The sequence below is a fragment of the Manis pentadactyla genome, chromosome 12 (genome assembly GCF_030020395.1).
Source record: "Manis pentadactyla isolate mManPen7 chromosome 12, mManPen7.hap1, whole genome shotgun sequence".
NCBI lineage: Eukaryota > Metazoa > Chordata > Mammalia > Pholidota > Manidae > Manis > Manis pentadactyla.
This window is the reverse complement of record NC_080030.1, coordinates 55,743,294-55,762,442: the sequence shown is the minus strand read 5'-3', so window position 1 is coordinate 55,762,442 and position 19,149 is coordinate 55,743,294. Positions and strand designations below refer to the sequence as shown.

Sequence of the window (19,149 nt, the reverse complement as noted above, 5' to 3'; positions counted from 1 at the left end):
AATTTGGTGCTTGTCTCAATCTTAATAGTCTGGGACTAACATGTAACTTAGGAAAGAGCTATTCTTCCCAAAACTGTGACACCCTAGGCTGTGTGATATAAACTGCTTGTAAAGCCTATAAACGTGTACGATGAAGAGACCCCTAGAGACATCTGGGACAAACTCCAAATTTGGGGATATCCCTCCACATTACAATGGTTAACTTAGGTTTGGTGACCAAGGAAGGCACTGGTAGACGGAGTAACTTCCAGTCACCACCAGGACCTTTAATTCCCTGACTTTTAAGGCTCCTGTCTAAGTTAACAACTCTGAAGTTGGGGGCATTTGTTTTGTGCAGACACAGGGAGGCAGTTCCGTGTGAGAAAAGTTTGGTAACTGTTAGCCTGACCTTCAGGTTCATCCCTGACTTTCAAATCTTACACCTAAAGACTTCTCCATTTTATCTCTTATAACTGATATATTTTAAAAAGATGCCCCTTGGGGAAAGAATTTTGACTTTTAGAATTTTAGTCCAGAGTACTTTCTTCAGATGGTTAAAAGGGATAATCAGATAATTCTTATTCTTACTCTTTTGGACACCATTCATATATGCTTATTATTTAAAAAGAAAACAAAAGAAAAGCAATGCCATCTCACCAGTTGCTTTGTTTTTGCAAAATCTTCTTTTATGATTTAGGCAAATTCCTTATTAGGTCTGCAAGTTGTAAAGCACATCCCTTTGCCAAGGCTTTTGAGATGAGAAGCTATTGTGTGAAGTTGCTGTATGAATATAGCAATAGTAGTAGTTATCCAGCACAATGGAAAAACAACTCGTATTCTAAATGAAAATGTGAAGATAATCTAATTTTGACAGAAAACCACCCTTGGACATGGTCTTGTCTCATTTTATTTCTTCTGTTTTCTACAAAGGATCTGAGTATTTATTTAAAGTGCTTTAGCAGGATATCCCAGTTAAAGCTTTGACAGTCTGTTTACAGTTCACTGGTGCCCAGGGGCAATAAAGGCACATTACAGCCTGAGCAAAATGACCCACAGGCAAGAGGAGGAGGAGGTGCAGTAGGATTACTAATGGGGAAATGAGGGTGGAGTGACATGTCTGCATTACTGCTGTGGGTTAGTAATTGAATAAGAATTCATGTGCAGAAATCTGTCATTCTTAGCAATTCTTTGGTGTAAATGAAACTATAATTTCAGGAGAGGGATAAGGAGGATGCACAAAGATATATATGAGAGTATTCAAGAATATTCTTCCAGCACAAAGACATTTAATCTTCCTTTGTCAAAGCTACTCTGTCTGCTTGAAAGGTTGGCCTAGGGCCCAGGACTTCAAGGTAAGGAGGGAGAAGGAAAGAGCAAGAGGCTGCTGCCATTTCAGCTGGTCCTGAACATTTCTTGTCTTACCCAAGGGCTAGACCAGTCCTTCCTTTCCTTTCATGCCGAAGTTATGTGTCGTCTCTGACCGGTTTCTTCATTCACTGTTTTAAGAAGCGCTTCCTTTCCTTGTGCTCTCACAGTGCAGAAAAGGAGCTGCCCACTCACCACTCACGCTGGCCTTTTTGCTCTTCACATGTGTTTCTGGCACACGGTGGTTACTGTGTCCTCGTGTTTGTCTACACTGGGAGATTCAGGTGTTCCCAGTTGTCTTGCCCTCCCTAGAATTTGAACTTCAGGACTTATATACCCCTGAAATGTCCCCACTTCTGGAGTTTGGACATTTCAGTCAATTTGATTTGTTTCTTGGTAATTTTGCATTCTGACCCAGGAGAAGTTTTCTCAACCTGTTACAGGTTGAGTTGGTTCTCCTCAGTCCTTATCCCTGCAACAAATAATTGAAAGGCAGAGACACAATAGCGAAGCAGAAGGAAAGTGTTATTTGAATCCACTTTCAAGGCAGGAGCTGGCCAGAGTCAAGGTAGACAAAGGCCCCAATCCGTTAGGCCGGAGGTTTACATATTGCGTTCTGGTTAGGAGGCACCTCTTTGACAAGGTGGGGTTATCTGATTTGCAGGTGTTTCTATCTAGTCAAGCCCTCTTGGTGAGCCTGTCCTTTCCCCAGGCTGTGGTGTGATCTGGGAAGTTCTTGATTTCCGACCATTGGGATCTGGTTGGGGAGGAAGTAATCTCCCTGCAAAGCCTGTGCGGTCTCCACATGGGAACCCCCCGTCTCCCCCCGCCACATGGGCAGAGTTTGGGAGGCTTTGTCTTTGAACCTTATATGGGCAGCTTCTAGTTTGAGCCTTATCCTCCCCTTTTCCGGCTGCTCATGTCTATCTTTCTACCTAGCATTCCTAACAAAAATACTGATAAAAAAATATATGGTGCTCTCTTTGTACTGATCTTGTTTTAAATATCTAGTCCTGGAGCAAGAGCCATTGGTGGATAAAGTGATGAGCCATGTGGAGAAAACCAACAGGAATGCAGTCAGATGTCAAGTTGAAAATACAGTGAGCTGATGCTACTTAGTATTTGAACAGATTTGGGGAATTCTGAATTAACTTCAGTTCTACATTGCCAAGGAGCAGAACTTGGCTTTTATGAAAAGGCATAGTAAACGTGAGCATCAGGTAGTTTTAACATAGTATTTTAATACATTTAATTGACACATTTAGAAAATAAATTCTATAGTAATTCCAGCACAGCAAGTAGAAGAATTCCTAACCAAAGAAAAACAGGAGCATTCTTCCCTCCTCTTCACTTCTTTTTCCAGTCTAGTCTTCCTTCCCTTTTCCCCTCCATTCATTTGTATGTATTCTTTCAAAATATGTATCTTTGTTTTTTTGTGTGTATCTTTATATTGGTTTAGATTTACTTGGGAAATATTGGTATATTAAGATATTTGATTCAGCTGCTTCTTTGGTCACTGGTTTTTTTAAGATCGATGCCCTTTGTTCTGGGTTCTCCACTGATTCTAAGCCCTGCCTGGTACTTCACGGTAGGCATCCACCATTTTTACCTATTCATTCTCAGATGGTGGTTATTATATGTCAAATTGCTTGACTACAAACGCAAGCTCAGTGATTGAAACGATAACATTGACTTTCATTTTTCTTTAGCTAGGCTTCTTGTGTCAGTTTTGTGCTTCAGCACTGCTCTGAAAAATTAAACCCACTGAACTAAAACATGGAGTCTGTATGCGCAGATAGGTGAACACCAGAGAAATATGTGTATTTGATCCACTTACTTGAACCTGGGGAAACACCATTCATTTGGAACTCTTTCAAAGAATGCTATATATACTGGTGATTCTGTTTAGGAAAACATTAAATGTGACTCAGTGGCAGAAGTCAGCCCCGGACACCTTCATCTGTGTCCTGTCATCTTTGTGATACACAGTTTCAGGAAAAGGTTACAATAATCTATCTTGCTATGTAGTATTTCAAGTTACGTAGGCGCCTCTGAACCCTCAGGGTGAACAGGTGTTGACTAGGACAGTGCCTTTTACGTTGGTGATGAGAGCACACAACAGATGGGGCAGAAGCCAGGGAATCTAGTTTGTGTGCTATGGAAACTTTGCTCCAGCCACTAGGCAAGGAAACCCCATCACCACACAAATATCAAGTTGATTCAGAATTATACCTCTTTGCTAAAAAGTCTGATGACGTCGACACCCCATCTATATGCTGCTTCGTGCATTCCCAGGCCCTGCTGACCTGACCCCACAATTGTCTGCTGATAAGAACTAACCGAGGCAGCATCTTACACTCACCAGGGCCTGGATTCACATTCTTGCTTCATCACCTCTTAGCTGGGCAACCTTGATGATGTTGCCTAAATTCTTTTAAAAACATTGTCTGGCCTGTTAACAGGTGCAATGAACTGTACCTATGCCAAAGGTGTTCTGAGTAAGAATTAAATGAGATGATATGTGTAAAACACTTGAAAGCACAGGTGGCACATAGCACGTGTTAAATCTTGTCATGTAATCTACAGTATCTCGTCCTCTCTCCCCCGCAGTCCCTCCCACAAGCGGTGTACAAACTGCAGCTTCCGCATGCTTTCAGGCTTTCTCCACCTGTCTATCAGAAGGCTGTACTCCTTCTTTCTCACCTGTCTACCTCAATCCTGCCTCTTCTTGCCCTTTCTCTGGAGCATCACCTTGACAGTTGCTTGTGATCCATCCCCGCTCACCCGAGTACGGCACCACAAACCTTTCACACTGCTGTGGTCATTCCCCCTGTGGCACGGGTACTCACTATGTCTCCTGAAGGACACTTGAGGCTCTAGAGAGCAGAGGCCTTTATTTTCTTATTCTCTTTTTGCCCCATGGAGAAAATCCCCTTAGATGTCAATGCCAGAAATAGTTGTGCTTTTTCTAAACCACCGGTTTAGTTTTGAGCTTATGGACACCAACTCTTCTATCTGCTTATGTTTCTATTTCCCGGTTTGCATTGGCTGCTAGAAAGCTCAGGGCCAAGCCTGGAGTTTATATCTAGCTGCTGCCTTGTGCTTCAAGGCAAGTGTTTTATATACAAATCTCACCCCATTTTCATTTTATTTTTCCCATATTTCTCTGTGACCCCTGCCTTATCCACTGTTTCAACCCTGTTTTCTTGTATTTATTTTGTTAGCACCTGAAATCCTTCGGAGAACACACACATAGTATATATTCTAGTTTGAAGCAACATGGAGGGAAGGCAGGAGCCCGGGCTGTGCAGAAGACAGACCTGGGTTCAAAGTGGCCTTAGGCAAGTTTTCTTCACTCTCTTAGACTCCATTTCCTGCCCAGCTAAAGAGAGCAGGAACCTCCCTCACAGCTCAACAGCAGGGTGGCCGTGCTGTGTGAACCACCATATGTGTGAAGTGCCAAACCCTGGCCTGATGTGGGTGCCACCCATAAGATACTAGTTCCATCTTGTGCCTTCCTGTGTGTCTTTAAAAAGTGAGCTATCCTGGCAAACCGGTATTTCTAAATTAATAGATGTTTAACTGATATTTTAAAAGATACACTCTGTTTGTGTTGATCCATTCCAGCACCTCCGGGAACTTCTCTCAGAGGATTCAAGCACTCACCAGTTTGCCTGATGGGTAAATGCCCAGAGCTCACCTTAGGTATCTGGGGAATTATGCTCGTTCCTGGTTCCAACTCTGTAACATCGCCTATAAAACAACAGATACTCAAGTATAAGAAGGCGGCCGTGTGATACTATTGACCCTATTTTGAGTGGGTTTTCTCCCTTAGCGATTAAACAGTCCTTGATAGTTGATGCATTTCTTAAGAATGTGGGATTCCTAGATGTCGGACAGCCAAGATTTTCTCTGCCAAAGGCTCCCTGGTATCTAGCACTTGCTGTCTGGAGGGCAGAATGCCCTGTGCTGGCTCCGCTGGGACTGGGAATTCCCTTGTGGGCTAAGGTAGGGCCTTCCTGTCTCACCGCGTTGCCCTCCTTTCCCCCACTAGCCTTGTAGCGGCGCCTGGGAAGCTGCGTCCTGCGGGAAGACAGAAGATCAGGTGACGGCCTCCGGGCAGGCTCGTAAATATGGGAACGCCTTCTCAGCCCGGACCCTGGTCATGTGAGACGCTTCCGGACAAGCATTATGGTTTTCAGAACACTTCAAGTTGTCTTGGGATATATCGTTCCTCTACATGAAACTTTTCATGAATGGGAGAAGAGCCTATTTTTGTTGTGGTACAACAGTTGAGAGCAGCACCAAGTGCATTTAGGTGGATGAAATCTTACCGGATTTCACCCAACTAAAGGGTTTTTTTTTTTAAATAAATAAATAACAGTCTTACCTAAATTATTAGGTAATGAATTGTAGTCAGTTGTTAATATCTTAATACAGATTTTTTTAAGCATAAAATGATTTATCTGTATTTTAGAGTATCCAATGGACCAGTATTTTTACCTGTGATGAGGTTTTTGAAATTTTACACAAAAAGAAGGTACTCCGATATTTCACTTTTCTCAATCACTAAACACAATGCATTACTATAAATGTTGGCTGAATACCATGGGATAATTCATCGAGATTGTAAATGCTCATTTATGGTTAGTCACATTGGAGGTACATTTATTGTACTGAACCATTTTATGAGGTTTTTGTTAGCTTGCTTTAAAGATTATTACTGTATGAAATAGTTTTATTAAAAAATTATATTTTTATTCAGTAATTTAATTTTGTAAATGCCAAATGAGAAAATGTGTTTTGCTGCTATGGTCTTAGCCTGTAGACATGCTGCTAGTATCAGAGGGGCAGTAGAGCTTTGAACGGAAAGAAAAGAAACTTGGTGTTAGGTAATTGACTATGCACTAGTATTTCAAAACTTTTTTATTTTTTATATATGTATACATATATATATATATACTTTTATTTTTCCTTTTGTAATACATTGGAAAAGTTGTTTGGGAGATTTTGCATTTGTTATTGTGGTTTTTTCCTTTTTCTTTTTTTTGTTGGTTTCTAAGAGCATGCATTGCACTTCTTTTTTGGGAGATCTATGTCGTTTTTGTCCTTTGTTTTGTTTTGAGTTCAGCCTGACCGTTCTTTAATTCAGGGGTTATGTGTGTGACCAGCATCCCCCATGGATGCTAAGTGTCTGACCTCACAACTGCCGCACAGAGCCTGTGTCTGCGGCTGGGGTCGAGAGCCAGTTGCTGCCTTAAGAACATTTGGTGCAAGATGGCCAGCACTGAACTTTTGATGTGACAGAGTACTTACTGCCTTGTAGTGAAATAAAGCTGTGCCCTTATTTTACTTACTTTTGGCTTCTTTCTTGTGATTGTTACAATAGTTACACATTTAAGAAAATGGAGTGAACATCAGATGCAGAATGACAGCTGCGAGGAATCTTCCAGAACGTATCAGTCAGGGTTCCAGCAGCATTCAAACTGGGGTAATGTGAGGAGAGCCCGTTCACAAGGGTCCTGATCCCATGGATGTGAGCAGGGGGCGGGAGAACCACATTGGGTGGGGGGCACGTGCATCCAAGAGCAGGCCGAAGGACCCTTCGCCAGGCCGTGGCGGGGGGCCCTCTAAAGCAGAAGCCCTGGGGAGGAGCAGAGACCTTTGGGGACCTCACAGGGAGAGAACCAAAGTGGTCCCCGGCTTTGCTTCCCCTATCTCTCCCATCTCTGCCACCAGTCTTTATTGCAGAACTGACTGGAAGCTAAAGGGCAGGGGGACCTTACCTGGGATGTAAGGCAGCCAGTCAGCCTCCTAGGGCCGAGGGCATCTTTCAGTTGCAGCAAGAATGGTGACTTCCAGCCAAGTCATCAGTTCAGTCCAACTCCCTGTTTTACAGATGAACCTCCACCTGGCTTCCATCTCTCAGCTCAGTGTTCTTTTCACTGGCCTACAATATTCCTTCACATAGACGCCTTATAGTTTCCTCTAGTCACTTTTTTCCAACTAAAATATTGGACTGTCACATAATACATTTAGTGTTCTTAGAGCCAAGGATTTATTACCCCTAATCACTAGTTTTTAAGACTGTTTAGTATTCTTTGATTGTTTTTCTGATAGGCTAACACGTCATCCCAGTGTTAGAAAGCTTTTTATATTCATGCATTCTTGGATGTTCCCAGATGCTGACTCTACTACCCCTTACCAGCAGTTTGAACTTGGACAAGTCACTGACCTTTCTGAGCCTTGTTTCTCCATCTTGTAAAATGAGTTCATTCCTACAATGAAGTCTTGTTAAGTAACACACTATACAAATGTTTGTTATTACATATGCTTACATGATTAAATGTAGTGTATCAAATGTTCATTTGGCCGATAACTTTGCATTGCTGACTGCAAAGTTAAACTTAGGGGTTGTATTATTACTATTAAAATAAATTAATGGCAAGATTGAACTCAGCATTATTTAGAACTGAAATAAGCATTTACTTTTCCAACAAGTATGTAGCCTAATAACTAGAAACTGAAAACCTGAACTAATGAAAAGCAGTGTAGGTCTAGGTTTTATGTACAAATACTCACACTCATTAACACGCATTTCAGAAGCTTGTCCTGGTCATTTTTGTTTAATCATCCTCCTCTACACAGACTCAGTAAAACAAATGGAAACAATATTACTGACTACTTGAAGGAAAGGTTATCCTCTTGAGTTCTTATGTATAAAACTTATGTCCACATGTGCGCATCCAGGGCACAGGAGAGATGCTGAGAAGACTCTGATTTATCTCCCAGCAGCTAATCACACTGACAGTTCAAGATGAGAAAGATGTGCAGGGAAGAACTTCTTTGCCTCTTTAGAAATTATAAAATATTACAACTGGAAGGGACTTTAGATGTAATAATGGACTTCCCCTGCTTGCCACAGTGCTTTATTGAAAGAAAACCAGCTCTGGGGCCCGGCTATTCTTGGTTTGAATTCAGATTCCCCTTCACCAGCTCTGTAACTTTAACGAGTTTTACTTAATCTCTCTCAGCTTTGTTTTACTTATATGACATTTTACTTATATTGGACATAAAAATACATGTCAAGGTTGTTAGGTATTGTGAAGATTAAGTGAGGGAGTAAAAGCCTTCTGGCATTTTTGTAAAATGTTGCCATGCCTGTTGATTGGGTACGGCATGGTGATGACTTGCAATCGATCAAAGAAGTCTATTACCTAGCAATGAATACCACTGCAGTCTATGTCCCTGATCCATTCTTTGTGTTAAAACTAACTTTAAATCTAAATTATATTCTCTCAAAATACTCCTAATCATTCTAACATATAGTTAAATATATGTTTCTTCTTGTACAAATGTATTGGGGAAGCATAGGGCCATATTTTTCCTTAAATTTATTGGTTGCTGGTCTGAAAAAGGAAACTAGTAGATAAAACACGATGTGAAGATCTATTACTCTGCACTTAAAATATGTTTGGTGCTTATTTGTTTCCTTTAAACATCTCTGTTATGAAAAAAATCTTAGGGTAGAATTAAAAGAAAGTCAGCTAAAATGCAAAATATCTTTTTTTTTAATAAAGTTACCTTGTGTACAATTATATACAGTAACTTTGGAAACTGCAGCAAGATGATGCTGAGCTATAATCTTGGGGAGCTTGTTAGTGTTTTGGTAATAAATAGGCAAGGATTCTTTTTAACTAACATTCAATGCTAATGATGAGATTGGAGAGATGGGTATTTGCCTTATTGACCACATTGCTTTAATTCAACTTGTGTATGGTACCTATTATAAGCTAAGCACTGTTTTGAAGTTGTGATTAGAGCTCAAAACAAGAGAGAGAAGAATTCCTGCCCTCTATGAGCTTTCACTCTGGTGGGAGATACAGATGAGTCAGTGGATAATTGTAGTAGCTGAATAATAGGGTAACAGAGACCAACTCTAGACTTGGAGGAATAATGCAGGTTTCCCACAGAATTGGCATTTAGCAGGACTGACAGATAAAGCCAAGCTAAAGTTGGGGTAGGAATTTGAGTGGGAAGGGGATATGGGTAATATGGGTAATTTGCTGGAGAGAAATGCCCAAATACACTAACTTGTCTTACTTCTAATTCACAATGGCAAACTGCAACTGGGCACTCAGGCAATTCTACTACTGCAAGGATATCCTCTAATTTCATCTTTTCCCCATGCTCTGGACACGAATTTCACACCTTCTCCTGCCAAACCTCTCCATCCTATCTCCACCCAACTCCTGGCTGATGACCTTGACTCATAATCAGTGAGAAAATAGAAGCATTCACCTTCCCACCCCAAAGCGTCACAGACCCACACACGTGCCCCAGTCTGTGCCTTCCCTCTTGTCAACATGGGAGAACACTCCCCTGCAGTCGGGCCAGCTCTTCCATCTGGCCTCTGCACACTTGTGTCCTGGGACTCGTGTATCCAGGGGCTCATCCTGCAGATGTTATCTTTCCCCTATATCATGATGTCTTCCTCTCTTCTGAATCGCATTAACATGCTCTACATCTCCTAGCAGTAAAAAATAATACCCCCCTTTATCCCAATACAGCCCCACTCATCTGCTCTAGATTCTTCTCGGCAAAACTGCTTAAGGGACCTTCTCTCACCACGGTCACTACTTCCTTGCGTTGCCTCCTCCGCAGGCCATGCCCCGTGACCTTTCATCGCCCCTACTCCACCATGCTTGCTCTCATTCTTATTACCCGCAGGCTGCACGTTGCTAAATCCCGCGGTCACTGCTTAGGCCTCATTTTACTTGACCTGTTGGCAGAATTCAACAACACTGATGCTTTCTTGAGCCACTTTACTCTCTTGGCTTCCAAGCACTACTCCTGGTTTTCCTCCTTCCTCCCTGGTTTCCTCTTGTTAAACAACAAAAATTCAACCGGTAAATATAAAGATCTACTTGGTTTTCCTCAGCAGTTTGTGCATCAGGCAGAGTCCCATCCAGCAAGTAGAAAGGAGCTTCCAGGAGCTATGTAAAATGAAAGCATTTTATAAGCAAGAATGGGGGCAGTTCAAGAAAATGAAAGGATTGTTTCAGGCATGTTCACCTTCCCTGAGTGGGGAAGGCAGGAGGCTTTCTCATGCACATCACCTCGCTAGTGCTGATCAGAAAAATTACAGACTGCTTGTTTTAAAATTCCACTCCTAAGAGAAGCTGAAATTGCAATTAGGTGGGACATTGTCTTGGTGGGGCTTACATAGGTGACTCCATTTTGGACCTGACACTTCTTTTTAACACTGTGTACTCCCCTCCTCTCCTTGGCCTCAGAGTGGTCCTTTCCTCCTCCTTTCTCCAACACTTTCTGCAGCTGCAGGAGTTCATCACTGCTATTGCTTTAAATACCAAATCTACTTTCAGCTCAGACCCTCTTTTGGAATTCCAGACTCCTGTACCCTATTTCCTAATTTCTTAGAATTTCTTCATTTCTCAACCCAAAAAATTTAAGTGTCATCCTGAATGTCTGTCTCCCTTTACCTATTACCCCTCCTTACAACCAAGCACTCAAAGGCCTGAGTATTCTACCTCAAAGATATACCTTAAACATGTCCACTTTTCTCCATTGTCAATAATGATATTGTTAGTAATGACACAATATGTGTTAAGTGCTCACTATATGCTAGAGAAGAAGGAAGAGGCAGAGAAGGAGCCTGGCAGAGAGAAGAATAATGGAGACATGGGAGAGCTCAGAGTGAGGAGAAGCAGAAAGGGAAACCAGAGGGAAGAGGGAAGAAAAGAGGCTAGAGAAGAAAGCCGTGTAAATGCTCTTGAAAAGTCTCAACTCCGTCCTTAGAGACACAGTGAGTCATTGAATGGTTTTAGGCTGGGAAGTAAAATGATTAACATATACCTGACTTACATAAGTAATTCTGTTCAAATCCCCTTTTAACAGATAGTATAAAATCAAAGATTAGGTCAGCAGGGCCAAGTGATGGCAGTTTACATTTTATACTCAGTTAATTAGGTTTTACATGGTACTTTTCCTACTGCTTCTTAATTCCCAAAGCATGTGCTTTAATCCCAGAAAATCTTATTGAAAAATACCTTTTGATTTGAGGTTCATAAAGGCTTTTACATTTTATAGTATATAAGGTAATTAGTACAGAAAGAATTATTTGCATAAAACACTTTCTCCTTTAAGAGCAGTATATTTTCAACAAACTAATAATTCATCTAAAAATCATCCTTGTCATTTTTAAAACCAAATCATCCACTGACTTTTTAAAACGCGGTATGATACTTGGTTTGCCCAGTATTGTACCCATTAAGGGAACCTGCCAGTATTTGTTCTTGAAAGTGTCTTCAGCTTGCTTTTACATTTATTTTATTTTTCTCTTGAATCTAGACTTCTTTAGAGTCCAGCAGTTTTCAGACTTCTTTAGGCATCAGAAACACACTGAGAACTTGTTTTAAATGGAGATTATTGACCTCCCTCACTCAGGGATTCTGATTCATAAGTCAGGTGTAGACCTAGGAATGTTTTAAAATGCTTCTAGGTGGTTCTAATGTAGATGGTCTGAGGGGACCACACTAGAAACCTTGCCTTAAAAAAAAACTTTTTCTCCTCTGAACCTTATACCTTCCTTCAAACACTCCCCCTAGCCTTCAGTTCCTGTGGAGTCCATAAATCTTCATTAAAATGTCCACTGGTCTGTGGAATATTAGAAAAATATTAAGCCCATAACTCTAAGTAGAGTTCCTTAAGAACAGAAAGTCACTGTATTAGAAATGCTGGTAATTTGGCTAAACTTGGCCTTCAGATCAATTTTTGGTTTGATCTTTACCATAAGTGAGGAAGTATAATTTTTCTCACAGTATATCTGAATCTCATTAATAATATGGTTCTATTGCACATGATCTGTCAAAAGGGAATTTATATCTCAAAAAGTTCAGCACATAAGCAAAAAACAAAAACACCATTTTTGTCCACAAGTCTCTGGTCTAAACCAGTCTCTAATCAACTTGCAGAGCCCTTGTTCAATTATACTTCTGTGCTTTGGGATTTCTATTTAAATGGAAGAAGTATTTAATCCTGTATATAGTTACAAAGTACACAGAGGTCCTCAGATCAAGGACAACAAAATTCCAAGAAAGTTCCACTAACCCAAAGACATTGGAATACTTTGGGTTATTTTGTGAGGTTTCCCTGCTAAAAGACATCCTCTGAAATGAATTTGTTAGTTAACAAATCACCCTTTTTTTGTTTGTTTTGTTTTCTATGTCTTTTTTTAAATTAAGGTATCATTGATAAACAATCTTATGAAGTTTTCACATGAACAACATTGTGGTTTCAACATTCACCTATATTATCAAGTCCCCCCCATCCCATCCCATTGCAATCACTGTCCATCAGCATAGTAAGAATTTAACAAATCACTCTTAGCCTGAGTTTGGGGGCCGATGTTAAAGACAGAGCTAGGATTTTTTTAATTCAGTCACTTTTCTAAAGAATGTAAATCCATCCAACTAATAGTCCCAGATATCTAACAATGGACAGACTCTCCTGCCTTCCCAGTCTTCGTCACATTCAAGTCAATGCAAGCAGGGACCAGGTGCACAGCCTGAAGCACACTGGAATGGTGGTCAATGGCTAGGGTAGTAGCCACTTGGCTTTACTCAGATCATCCCAAATCCATTTCCTTCCCCAATTTCAAAGCTGCCAAAATGAAAAGACATTAGAAACATGTATTTTGGTTAAACATCATGCATTAAAGATGTATATTAATGCCACTCCATCAAGAAATTCCATCAATGACAAAGAAGGGAGAAATAAGGAGCATAAATATACAAGTCAAAGAGAACTGAAAATAACAGATAAGACTTGATTATTTGCCAAGAATCTAACTCATTCACTTATTCAATAAATATATATTGAGCACTTCCCATGCAAGGCAAAATTCAAAACTATATCTAATCTGATATATGTATTTTTCAAAATGTTTGTGGAACAATATTGTCCTGAATACTCCCAAAAGAACTAAGAAAGTGGACTGATTCAGATTTGCTATTTTAATAACCATATTTAAGTCTAAAATGTCCTTTTTATTTTTAAACATTTCTGACCTCAGAAGTATCTTTAACATTGTCTGATTTTTACTTTTGAAAATTGTTATTAAATTCATAGAGCCTTATACTTGATATATCCATAAAATAAAGGAAGAGCTTTGAACTTAATATGCAGAAATTTCTGAAAGGACTCTCTAGCTTTTTATTAATAAGTATTTAGCCCCCCACAAACTTTGTCCACTTTTCCCAGGCACATCAGAGCCTTTTGCTTATTAACTCATGGATTGGTGCATGTCTGATCCCCTCCAGGGTGGGAACTGCCTTTTATCTCCAGTGTCTAACCCAATGTCCAACATGTAGTACGTGCTTAAGAATATTTGGGAAATCCATGACAGAATGTGAGTTAGCATCACGGCATGGTCTCACCTCTGCCCTATCTGTTAACTATGGTCAACTACTTCATCTTTCTGTGTTTGCTCAGCTATAACATGAGTTTGCATAAGCTCAGCTATAGATTCCTTCCCACTCTAACCATCTCTAAGTAAGTGAAATCATCAAGGTGTTGCAAATAGAAACTACAGTGATTTAATTGACATACACATTGCTCATGAAGGCAATGCATTTGATAACAGTTACAGGCTAAATTATGTCCCCCCCTAAATTCATATGTTGAAATCAACCCCAACCACCTCAGAATGTGACTGTATTTGGAAATTGGGCCTTTATAGGGGTAATTAAGGTAAAATAAGGTCATTCAAGTGGATCCTAATCCAATATGAATGATGTTCTTAGAGAAGGGATTAGCATACACATACATGCACAGAGACGATGTTAAGACATAGGAAGAAGACAACCATCTACAAGTTAAGAAGTGAGGTCTTAGAAGAAACCAGCCCTGCCAATACCTGGATCTCAGCCTCCCATCTTCCAGAATTGTGAGAAAATACATTTCTATTAAGACAGCCGGTCTGGGGCTTTGTCATAATAGCCCTAGCAAACTTACACAATAACATGTGCTAAACACCAACTGTAGAAAAAAGGGAAAAGGAGTTTCCACCCTTTGGGGCTCCACTCATCTCTGTCCCCACACCTCATGATAGCACAACAGCTGCTTAAATGGTTGTCCTTCTCTCCAGGAAACTCAAGAATATTCTGTCATATCACTTAAAAGCTACTTGATATATGGACGCTCTCTGTGTGTTTTATAGCTAATTTGTAATTTACTTAAGTCAACTAGCGGGCTATTTCATCATGCAAAAGTCTTAAATCCACCCTCCAGCTTTCTTAATGGAAAATCCAAACCATAGAACAGGGGTCAGCAAATTACGGCCCCTGGCCTAATCTGGTCCATTGCCATTTCAGTAAATACAGTTTCACAGGACACAGCCACACCCTTTTATTTACCCATTGTCTATGGCGGGTTTCTCACTAAAATGGCAGAGTTGAATAGTTGCAAGAGAGATCCTGTGGCCTACAAAGTCTAAAATATATATGATCAGGGCCTTTACAGAAAAAAATTGTGGCCCCAGCCCTTGAGGAAAAGTAATTGAAAACCACAATAGCAGTTCTATTATTAGTGGTGAAGAGAAAATGGATTACCTTCAGTTAAACAGACACGTTTCTTATGTCTCCATTTCCTAGGCCCTTTGGTTGGCTACATGCTATGGCTGTTTTTGTTTGGGAGTTCAGGATATCTAATAGGTTAAATCATATATAACTATGAACATTTGACAGATTCTGACTTATAAATATGGCATCTTCATATGTCTTAACCTAATACCTTTGTTCAGTGTACTCTATTTCAAATCCCCATTACTTTTATAGACGTCCAACTACCTCAGCAGTTCTCAATCTCGGCTACATATTAGAATCACTTGGAGAGCACTTAAAAAATTAATGTCCAAGCCACACACAGGACCAATCGAAGCATACTCTCTGGGGGAGAAGCCCCGCATTTGAAGTTTTTGGATAACACCTGTGGGGTGAGTGGAAGTTTTTACTAAGCATACCCATTATCTCCTGCCTGGCCTTAGTCAATTTACATACCAATGGGTATTTACTACTAAGAGACTCAGGTCCGTCTGGGGCAAGGGGAGGAGAGGAAATTTCTCTCCTCTCCTCCATTGCTGGTACCTAAATTGGTCTAGTGTTTGCCAGTCGCCAAGGGCCCACCCGTGGAGTTCCTCCTGGAAGGGGCAGGTGGAGGAGAGCTCGTGCCCAACTACAGTGATTTAGTTGACATACGCATTGCTCATGAAGGCAATGCATTTGATAACAGTTACAGGCTAAATTATGTCCCCCCTAAATTCATATGTTGAAATCAACCCCAACCACCTCAGAATGTGACTGTATTTGGAAATTGGGCCTTTATAGGGGTAATTAAGGTAGAATAAGGTCATTCAAGTGGATCCTAATCCAATATGAATGATGTTCTTAGAGAAGAGATTAGGATACACATACATGCACAGAGACGATGTGAAGACATAGGAAGACAACCATCTGGGGCCAGAGGAGACAGACCGAGGGGCCCCTGGCTAGTGATTCTGAGCGAGCTGTAAGAGATAAAAGCATTTCTCCCAACCTGTCTTTCCCCTTTACTTACTTCAGTTCCACTGTATTCATAGGCGACGCATCCTGGGCTGGGAACACACTTCCCCATCGGAGCTACAGTACCCGAGGTGATCCTAATGTGCAGTCAGACTTGAGCACCACTGGGCTGCTGAGAATTTTCGGCAATACCCGGGTGCTGGGTGCTATGAACTCCCTCCACCTAGAGAGAAAGTGTGGACAGTTGTAATGAACAATTGGGGTAATCACCACTGCAAACCTAAGCCTGCATCAATCACCTGGAGGGCTTGTAAAAATCACAAATTGTGGAGTCCCACCCTCAGAATTCCTAATTCTGTAGGCCTGGGGTGGGGCCCAATAATTTGTACTTCTAATGAGGTCCCAGGTGACATTACTGTTGGCTCAGGACCCATACTCTGAGGCCCACTATACTATTACTCTTCCATGGACACAGTGCTTAGCTCATGGTAAGTCTTTCATGAATGTTTGTTGACCAGCAATGGGAGGATTGTGGCAGCAAATAGAGCTGCTGGTTTCTCTACACTAGATACTAGGGCTGTAGCAGTGAACAAGACAAACAATGTCTGACCTCATGGAGCTTATGCTCTGGGGAGAAATACAGAATTTCAAGGGTAAATACGAACATTACTAAAGGCAAACATGGAGTACTATAGCAGCACAAAGAAATCCCCTTGCCTAATGGTTCCTAGCCCTCTGAAAAGCCCCTTTTATTAAATTCCATGTTGCCAAGTTCTGTCATCACTAGGCCTGTTGGCATCCAAGAACAGAACACTCACTTAGGAAAACAGAGATAAAGAAAAAAGAGAAAGAGAATGAGAATGAAAGAAAGCTGGTCGATAGATAAAAAGAAAATAAAAAGTGTGTTTGGCCAAGAGTCAGATGGAGGTTTTTACTTCGGTCTTACTACCACCTGTATTAGTCACCTCGGGCTACCATGACAAAATACCACAGAATACAGTGACTTAACAGAAATTTATTTTCTCACAGTCTGGAGGCTGGAAGTCTGAGATCAGGGTGCCACCATGGTCAGGCTCTGGTGAAGTTTCTCTTTCTAACTTACAGATGCCGCCTCCTTACTGAATCCTTGCCTGGCCTTTCTGTGGTGTGTGCACACGGGCAGAGCAAGACAGCTCTCTTTCTCTTCCTCTTCTTATAAGGTCCCCGACCAATCAGATCAGGACCCCACCTATGACCTCCTTTAACTTTACTCCTAAAATCCCTATCTCCAAGTATGAGTTACATTGGGGGTTAGGGCTTTAACAGGAATTTTGAGTGGATACAATTTAGTCCAACCGCTGACTATAAATACAAGCTTAGTCAGTCAACTCTAAAGTTGTATTGTCTCTAATATATGTCCTATAATACTTCCTCCACAGACATGGAGGTGTGAGTGAAAATTACATAGCTCATCCCTCTGCTCTTCTTACATACACATAGACTCCAGAATGCCACTTAAGACTGGAAAGCCCAAAGCCACGTGCCGACTCAGGTCTTGTGGAGAGCTCTGTGGTTGTCTGGGGTATTGTGGCGGTTGAATGGCCTCATTGCCCAAGTAGTCTTCCATTCCTACATACACCAATAATAGACAGTGGAGCAGAATTTGCCCTTTCTCTTCATACTGCAAGACAGTTGCCTATGTTCCTCCAAAATCCCCTCTTTCGATTCTCTAATTGCTCCCCTCTGTGTGCTCTCCTGGTAGCTGGCAACATTTTGTGAATATCTGCTTATTCCCAAACAGGGTGGTTGTGGCTTTGGCAGTGTGAGGAGGAGTCCCTGGGCTTCACTTACAGGACAAACTGCCAGTAGCCAGAGTCAAGCAGACATAGACTTTCCCTTGCGTGATTTACAAAACTATCAGTGTAAGCTGGAATTTCTAAGGTTCCCAAAGCCGGAAGTGTCAAATCCTTTGGTAAGGCTGATTCCCTTCAGTTCAGTGAGTGAGTGGAATAAAGCATGAGGTAGCACACACCAGAGACAGAAAAGCAGTTGTCAGGCTATGTGGACATTATGGTTTTAAAACAGTAATGAAGTATTTGCAGGACCCCTTTCCCAGGCCCTCTGTGACCCTAGCACATAATGACTGCTCATCCTCCTAACATCCAGCTGCATCACTTTTCTGGAGTTCCCTTGCCTCTTCTCTCCATCACTGTACCTGTTTTTTAGTTTTCCTTCATCTCAGACACCTGGCCCCTTTGACAGAGTCATGAGTGGCCTCCTATTCTTCTACATCTCATGACTCCATGATTCTCTGTTGAGAGGGAAGTCCCAAGAGTAAAAAAAAAAAAAAAAAAAGGCGAAAAGAAAGGAAAGAAGGACAGAGAGAAAAGAGCCCAAAATAGGACTCAGAATTAGAGCTGCAGTAAAGGAGCATTCACTGGGCCAGCAGGCAGGAGTTGCATTCTTGTCAACCCTTCCTATGAGCAGGCAGGCAGTGCCTCCATCAGATGGTGTAAGTCATTTTGAAACTGGCTGCAGTTGATGCTTTATTGGCATCCTTCCTTTGAAGTTGACTTTCAGATCATCAGTGGTTTTGTCGGTGAACCCTGGTGCCAACATGAACTGACAAACTTCTGCTCACAAAGCAAGATTCTCCACAGGATTTTGTCCTGGGCTACTGAACTGTCCAATGAAAGGTGAATGCAGAGGGGATTGATTGGTGGGTGAACAGGAATGGGTAGGTGGGTAAATGATATGCTAGAGCAAGTATTTAGATGCCGGTTGTAGAATCTAGGCAGTGAGTATATGGGTGATTGAGTTATTCTTCTTTCAATTTCACTGAATGGTGAAAATATTAACAAATCAAATGCTGAGGGGGAAAGAGGAATATGAGGTCAGCAGTGAGGTCAGTAGTAGCTTATAAAAACTTGATGGTTGAGCATGCAAATAAGATAATAGAGGTGCTTTTTTATTCTAATGAAGTGGCTTATTGATTGGTAATTATATCCCTACTGAACATTTTCCACAGACATAAATGTTAGGCGAGAAGAGAAGTGATTAATGGTTTGAAGACCTTGAATGAAGCTATTAAATTCCAAACCAGTGATCACATTAATACACATGGAAAAGGCATGAGTTGCTGTGTCAGATGGTAACAGATGCCACGCCTCTTGCACTAGGCCAAGTTAGGTCATGTTCTGAGCCTCAATTTTCTCATGAGTAAAATGGGCTGGGGTGGGAGGTGAGG

General features: G+C 41.2%; 1 protein-coding gene across 3 annotated transcripts in view; it reads left to right on the top strand.

Moving 5' to 3' along the window:
• MYB (MYB proto-oncogene, transcription factor) overlaps positions 1-6,700 on the top strand; it is a 32,890-nt gene extending 26,190 nt beyond the window's left edge. For all 3 annotated transcript variants that reach the window (XM_036903727.2, XM_036903729.2, XM_036903728.2), the window contains one exon: positions 5,399-6,700. In XM_036903727.2, the coding sequence (XP_036759622.2) occupies positions 5,399-5,515 (117 nt within the window). In that variant the 3' untranslated portion in view covers positions 5,516-6,700. The remainder of the gene's footprint in view (positions 1-5,398) is intronic.
• Positions 6,701-19,149: the final 12,449 nt, after the last annotated feature.